Here is a 7,500-nt window from a genome sequence, read left to right as displayed (position 1 = left end):
ATGAAAGATACAGTTAAGTGAAGTATCCAAGAGTATTTTTCACGCGTGCAAATAAAGAAGAGAAATGGGTTATAACTCTTTCTGGATGTGTGGTGGTGGTGGAGATGCTAGGGCTACCGGTGGCTCAGGATGTGTGGTGGTGGTAGAGATGTTAGGGCTACCGGTGGCTCAGGATGAGTGGTGGTAGTGGAGATGCTAGGGCTACCGGTGGCTCAGGATGTGTGGTGGTGGTGGAGATGCTTGGGCTACCGGTGGCTCAGAATGTGTGGTGGTGGTGGAGATGCTAGGGCTACCGGTGGCTCAGGATGTGTGGTGGTGGTGGAGATGCTAGGGCTACCGGTGGCTCAGGATGTGTGGTGGTGGTGGAGATGCTAGGGCTACCGGTGGCTCAGGATGTGTGGTGGTGGTGGAGATGTTAGGGCTACCGGTGGCTCAGGATGAGTGGTGGTAGTGGAGATGCTAGGGCTACCGGTGGCTCAGGATGTGTGGTGGTGGTGGAGATGCTTGGGCTACCGGTGGCTCAGAATGTGTGGTGGTGGTGGAGATGCTAGGGCTACCGGTGGCTCAGGATGAGTGGTGGTAGTGGAGATGCTAGGGCTACCGGTGGCTCAGGATGTGCTGGTGGTGGTGGTGGTGATGCTAGGGCTACCGGTGGCTCAGGATGTGATGGTGATGGTGGCGGTGATGCTAGGGCTACCGGTGGCTCAGGATGTGATGGTGGTGGTGGTGGTGATGCTAGGGCTACCGGTGGCTCAGGATGTGATGGTGGTGGTGGTGGTGGTGGTGATGCTAGGGCTACCGGTGGCTCAGGATGTGATGGTGGTGGTGGTGATGCTAGGGCTACCGGTGGCTCAGGATGTGATGGTGGTGGTGATGCTAGGGCTACCGGTGCTCAGGATGTGTGGTGGTGGTGGTGATGCTAGGGCTACCGGTGGCTCAGGATGTGTGGTGGTGGTGGAGATGCTAGGGCTACCGGTGGCTCAGGATGTGTGGTGGTGGTGGAGATGCTAGGGCTACCGGTGGCTCAGGATGAGTGGTGGTGGTGGAGATACTAGGGCTACCGGTGGCTCAGGATGTGTGGTGGTGGTGGAGAGGCTAGGGCTACCGGTGGCTCAGGATGAGTGGTGTGGTAGTGGAGATGCTAGGGCTACCGGTGGCTCAGGATGTGTGGTGATGCTAGGGCTACCGTGATGATATACCTATATATATATATATATATATATATATATATATATATATATATATATATATATATATATCTATATATATATTATATATACATATATATACATATATATATATATATACATAAATAAATATATATATATATATATATATATATATATATATATATATATACGTATATCATCATAAATAAATAAATAAATATATATATATATATATATATATATATATACATATGTATGTATATATATATATATATATATATATATATATATATATATATATATATGGATATATATATTTATTTACGTATATATATGTATATATATATATATATATATATATATATATATATATATATATGTATATATATGTATATATATATATATATATATATATATATATATATATATATATTTATGATGATATACGTACATACATATATATATATATATATATATATATATATATATATATATATATATATATATATATGTGTATGTATATATATATATATATATATATATATATATATATATATATACACACCATTATTATTGTTTGTAAAATAATATATATATATATACATATATATATATATATATATATATATATATATATATATATATATACACACCATTATTATTGTTTGTAAAATAATATATATATATATATATATATATATATATATATATATATATATATATATATATATATATGTATGTATATATATATATATATGTATATGTATATATATATATATATATATATATATATATATATATATATATATATATATATATATATACACCATTATTATTGTTTGTAAAATAAATTGACAAAATACACAATTAAGTATGAGTATAAACATCAACTGTGTATACACATTTAATCATATATCCATTTACATATACATTAATACAACCAATTGCGTCTACATATATACGATTGACGAGTCAGAACCATGTTCAAAATGAAATGAAATGCAATAGTTTTCTTCGAACTTGAGTGATAAGTCTTCACATTTTTTTTTTCTTCTTTTTTTACGGAATCTGATCAATTATCTGGGGTTTCCTAGGAATTGTGCTACGACTGTGATATCTTTTGTAGTCGTTAGAGACACGTAGTTTTTGTAGTTTGTAGTCGTTAGAGACACGCTTTACGATAAGCAAAGGTGTGCATTTATTCATTACTATACCTGGCTGTTGTATGCTTTAAGAATTGCCATATGTATGTTCTGTAATTTGAACATCTGTGCGTTATTTATTCATTTTTATACTTGGCTCTTGTATGCTTTAATAATTGTCATGGTCAGGTGGATGCCGCAAATAATGAGTATAATGATAATGATAATGATAATCATAATGATGACAATAATGAAGATAATCATAATGATGTCGCAAATAATGATGATAATGATGATGATAATGATGGCAATTAAGATGACAAAGCTAGCCCTGATATTAACAAGAATAACAATAATAATAGTAGCAATATCAATGACAAAGTGAAGAATAAAAATCATAATTCTGACATGATTAGAAGAAATCGTACTGATAATAAAAACGTTTGTGTGTGTAGCTGTTTATCTGTGTGTGTGTATGTGGGGAGGGGGTGTTGTGTGCGTATGTGTGTACGTGTATACAATTGGGTTACCTTGCATGTTAACCTAACACTCTTCCGCGAAAGATAATACTTTATTGTTCATGGAAATCGGCTTTCGTGTGTTAGAACTATTCGTGTGTTCTCTAGTCTTGTTTGAGATTTCACTGGTGCGAGAAGTTCTGCTGCCAAAGAGCTGAAACAGGTAATAAACTTCGGTAAGTGAATTGTTACTGGATTACTATCGTACGCCCAATATCGGGTAAGAATAACTGGCAACTCACCCTAAGGTACTCGAATTCACTTTTTTTTTTAGTTTTAGTATTCATACATGATTTGTATTTTAAAAATCTGTAAAGACACACACGCACACGCACACGCACACGCACACGCACACGCACACGCACACGCACACGCACACGCACACACACACACACACACACACACACACACACACACACACACACACACACACACACACACACACACACACACACATATATATATATATACACACATATTTATGTATATATATGTATGTGTGTATGTGTGTTTGTTAACTCAAATCCACAGTCTTTATCACTCCTTACAGCATAATATATCATAAATGAATAACTGATGTATCTCTGTAACTGATTAACAAACGGCTTTTATTACCGTATCACAATCGTAACTAGCTCGTAAGTAGATGATTATAGGGAAAAATACTGCTTATTTCATCCTAACAACCATTCACGTGTTAAAGTACAGGATAAATTACTGCCAATATTGAGAGGAAAAAAATGTCATTTAATTTGTTTCATAGTGTAATTGTGTATCATCGTGGCCTTGTGTGGTTGCATTATCATTATGACTCTTTTTTTGATTGATAATTACAATCTTTCCGGTGGTTTTGTAATAAACACATAAATTCTCTTATGATGACATCTACGTTGGTATTTGAGTCATGTATTGCAAATATTTATTGCTTACGTAATTTTCCATGTTAAGAGAGAAAATTTACATTAAAAATATTTCTTGGCAATAGGATATGTGCATATTTTAGGATACTGTTTGATATCAAGCAAATTCAATTCTCTATATAGTTATGTTTGTATGTATGATCATATGTATGTACGTATGTATTCTTGTATCATATCCATAACCAGCCATATAGATTGAGGTGGGATTTTAGTTCGAGAATAACGCCAAGGTCGTATTCGAGAAAAAAAAGATTACTCCCACTGTTATCCTGATTGTATAGTAAAATTGAGTCCAGGTTAAGAGCATTTCAAGTTATTTTCACAGTGATAAGATAGTCTTTCTCATGTACCTTCCTGACGAAAAATTCTTGCGTGAGTTTGTGTGTGCCATGTGTCATTTAATCGGTGATAATCTCTGATAAGATATTGCGTAAGGTTCCGGAGGTATTTTAGGTATTGTCTGTATGTTTGAGAACCTTATAACGAACAGCATTGGTGCATTGTAGATACCTGTTTGAAATCAGGTGACATACAGCCCAGTGGTAGACATTTGGCTTTGCAATCGTAAGCTTTTGCTCTCTCTCTCTGTCTCTCTCTGTCTCTCTCTCTCTCTCTCTCTCTCTCTCTGTCTCTCTCTCTCTCTCTCTCTCTCTCTCTCTCTCTCTCTCTCTCTCTCTCTCTCTCTCTCTCTCTCTCTCTCTCTCTCTCTCTCTCTCTCTCTCTCTCTCTCATATCACACGCTAAGCATTCACCCACATAATTAAGAGCTACGACCAAAAGGTATTATCAATATAAGCGTCATTGTCATATTTCCTTACGTGCAGACGAAAGTTGGAGGAAATTCGTGAGGCAGACTGTCATGGCGGGCGAGGAAGAGCAGTGTTCAAGAGACAAAGCGATGGAATGTGAGTATTGGGTTGCTGTCGACTCTTGTCATGGTTTTTGACGTATACTGGTGTGTTTTTATGGTGTATGGGCTGCCTCCTGTTTTCTGTGTTTTTTTTTTTCCTTCTGTGTCTTTCTCTGTCCTTCTCTCTTGTTCTTTTTCTTTCTTTATCTCTCTCTCTCTCTCTCTCACTCCCTTTCCCTCTCCCTGCCCCCTTCCTTCCCACGCCACTCAATCATCTCCCCCCTCCCCTTGTGCCCCGCAGCCCCCCCTCGCCAAGAGCGCTGCTTCCTCACCCCGCTGGACCTGCTGTTCGAGACCGCGCGGCGCCTGACCTTCGCCAGGTGGGACGAGAGCCAGCTGCCGTCGACCCAGCTGGCGCGCTCGGGTTTCTTCTTCACGGGCGTCAAGGACCACGTGCAGTGCATCTTCTGCCTGGGGATCCTTGGATGCTGGAGCCCCGGGGAGGAGCCGGACGAGGAGCACCGGAGGCAGTTCCCCGAGTGCCCGCTGGTGACCGGGGCGCCGACGGGGAACATTCCCGTCGACGCTCCTTCGCGAGAGGGGGCGGAAGGGCGTCTCTATCGGATGCTGCGCGAGTATTATTTGTTCAGGCTGAACAACATGCGGTTTTCAGGGGATTTCCCGGAAGGTGAGTTTGCATTTATCTTTCTCTGTTTCGTGTTGCGGTCAAATTCCTCTGTTACTTCGCATTTTTATGAGAAAAACAAAAAGCAAAAACAAAACAAGCGAGCTAAGGGCAAAGATTGTTATTTCCAACGTTTATCAACAAAAATTATATAAACCATATATGATATACGATACATAAAAGAAGCTAATTAAACATCAGATGCCCCCCCCACCCACCCACCCGCAGGAGGCACGCAGACCCCGGCGGACGCCTACCCCCAGTTCCGGACGCCGGCCTCCCGCCTCGCCTCCTACGTCGGGTGGCCCGCCGAGGTAGGCCTATGCCCGCAGGTCCTCGCCGCCGCCGGGTTCTTCCACTCGGGCAGAGCAGACTGGGTCCAGTGCTTCTCCTGCGGCGGCGGGGTCTTCGGCTGGCAGAAGGGGGAGCAGCCACTGGAGGTTCACCTGCGATACTATCCGCTGTGTCCCTTCGCGAGGGCGGCGGCGGCGCCCGCGCTTCCCTCGGGCGTCGCGGGCGGGACCAAGAGAGCTTTGGCCATCCCGACGGAGGACGCGGAGCTTCTGCTGCAGCACCCGCTGGCCAAGGTGGGGCGCCGGGGCTTGTCTGAGGCGGGCGGAGGGGAGGGGGATATAGGCCTATGCGAATTTGTATGGACACGCACACGCTTTCGCACAAACACGCACACGCACGCACGCACGCACGCAGCCACACACACACACACACACACACACACACACACACACACACACACACACACACACACACACACACACACACACACACACACACACACATATACACGCACGTGTAGATAAAAAACTTATCCATATCACATTGTAGCTTTTACTGTGCGATGCATTCTAAATACTTCTTAGTATCCGTATCTTCGTATCTGTCCTTGATAAGAGTTCCAAGAAAGTGGTTGATTGGTATTGAGAGAGAGAGAGAGAGAGGGAGGGAGGGAGGGAGGGAGGGAGAGAGAGAGAGAGAGAGAGAGAGAGAGAGAGAGAGAGAGAGAGAGAGAGAGAGACAAGAGATTTAAAAAAAAGATCAAAATGAAAATAAAAGAACACCCTCCCCCTCCCCCTCCACACACACACACACAAACACACACCAGCACCACCACCACTATCAACAAAACAAAAGACCCTATACCAACTCTCTCTTAATAAATACCCGTAATAAATACCCTTAATAAATACCCGTAATAAATACCCTTAATAAATACCCGTAATAAATACCCTTAATAAATCCGACCCGCCTTTCCAGCGCCTTGTCGAAATGGGTCTCCCGCAGTCGGTCGTCAAAGGAGCCTTCAAGCAACGCCTCGAGACCTATGGTGCCATCTGTCGGACGCTTTTGGAAGCAGTGGAGTTGACCGTCGAGTACAAGAAACCAGGCAAGCACAACCCGCAGCTGGGAACTTCTTGTACAAGCAGGTTCTCCCCTCCAATTCAGGTATGAGAAAGAAAGAAAACGTTTGTTTGTACTACTCGCAGATAAGTTGTAACGTTTGTTGAAAAAAGAAAGAAAAAAATACGTTTGTCTGGATTACTCCCAGATAAGTTGTAACGTTTGTAGAAAAAAAAACGTTTGTTTGTATTACTCCCAGATAAGTTTTAACGTTTATAGAAAAAAAAATAAAAAACGTTTGTTTATACTACTCCCAGATAAGTTGTAACGTTTGTAGAAAATAAGAAAAGAAAAAACGTTTGTTTGTAACCACTCCCTGATAAGTTGTAAGGTTTGTAGAATAAAACGTTTGTATATAACCACTCCCTGATAAGTTGTAACATTTGTAGAAAAAAAAAAACATTTGTTTGTAACCACTCCCAGATAAGTTGTAACATTTGCAGAAAAAAATGGAAAAAACGTTTGTTTGTAACCTGACAAGTCGTAACGTTTGTAAGATGTGAATCGCGTGGAAGACGAGATAGTGCGATTCCATAAAATGATTAGAAAGGGATTGGTTCAATAAGATGTGTGTTATGATTGAATAGCGTTTAGATTATCTGTGTTGCATTTGATACATCTTTCCGCGTGTCCCTCTATTTCTCTCTGTAGCTCTGTCTCTCTATCTCTGTCTGCCTGTGTCTCTATTTAAATAATCTATTATATCTGTCTGTGTTTCATGTATATATATATATATATATATATATATATATATATATATATATATATATATACATATATATATGTATATATTTGTATAT

At 40.6% G+C, this 7,500-nt stretch overlaps 1 protein-coding gene across 1 annotated transcript in view; it reads left to right on the top strand.

The window, feature by feature from the left end:
* Positions 1-4,233: 4,233 nt before the first annotated feature.
* Positions 4,234-7,500, top strand: part of LOC113811776 (baculoviral IAP repeat-containing protein 7-B) — a 5,401-nt gene continuing 2,134 nt past the window's right edge. Inside the window, exons 1-5 of the mRNA XM_070139610.1 lie at positions 4,234-4,291; positions 4,574-4,654; positions 4,901-5,287; positions 5,513-5,871; positions 6,557-6,745. Coding sequence (XP_069995711.1) covers positions 4,609-4,654; positions 4,901-5,287; positions 5,513-5,871; positions 6,557-6,745 — 981 coding nt within the window. The 5' untranslated portion in view covers positions 4,234-4,291; positions 4,574-4,608. The remainder of the gene's footprint in view (positions 4,292-4,573; positions 4,655-4,900; positions 5,288-5,512; positions 5,872-6,556; positions 6,746-7,500) is intronic.

This window comes from Penaeus vannamei, chromosome 26 (assembly GCF_042767895.1).
Source record: "Penaeus vannamei isolate JL-2024 chromosome 26, ASM4276789v1, whole genome shotgun sequence".
NCBI lineage: Eukaryota > Metazoa > Arthropoda > Malacostraca > Decapoda > Penaeidae > Penaeus > Penaeus vannamei.
This window is presented reverse-complemented; position numbering and strand designations above follow the sequence as displayed.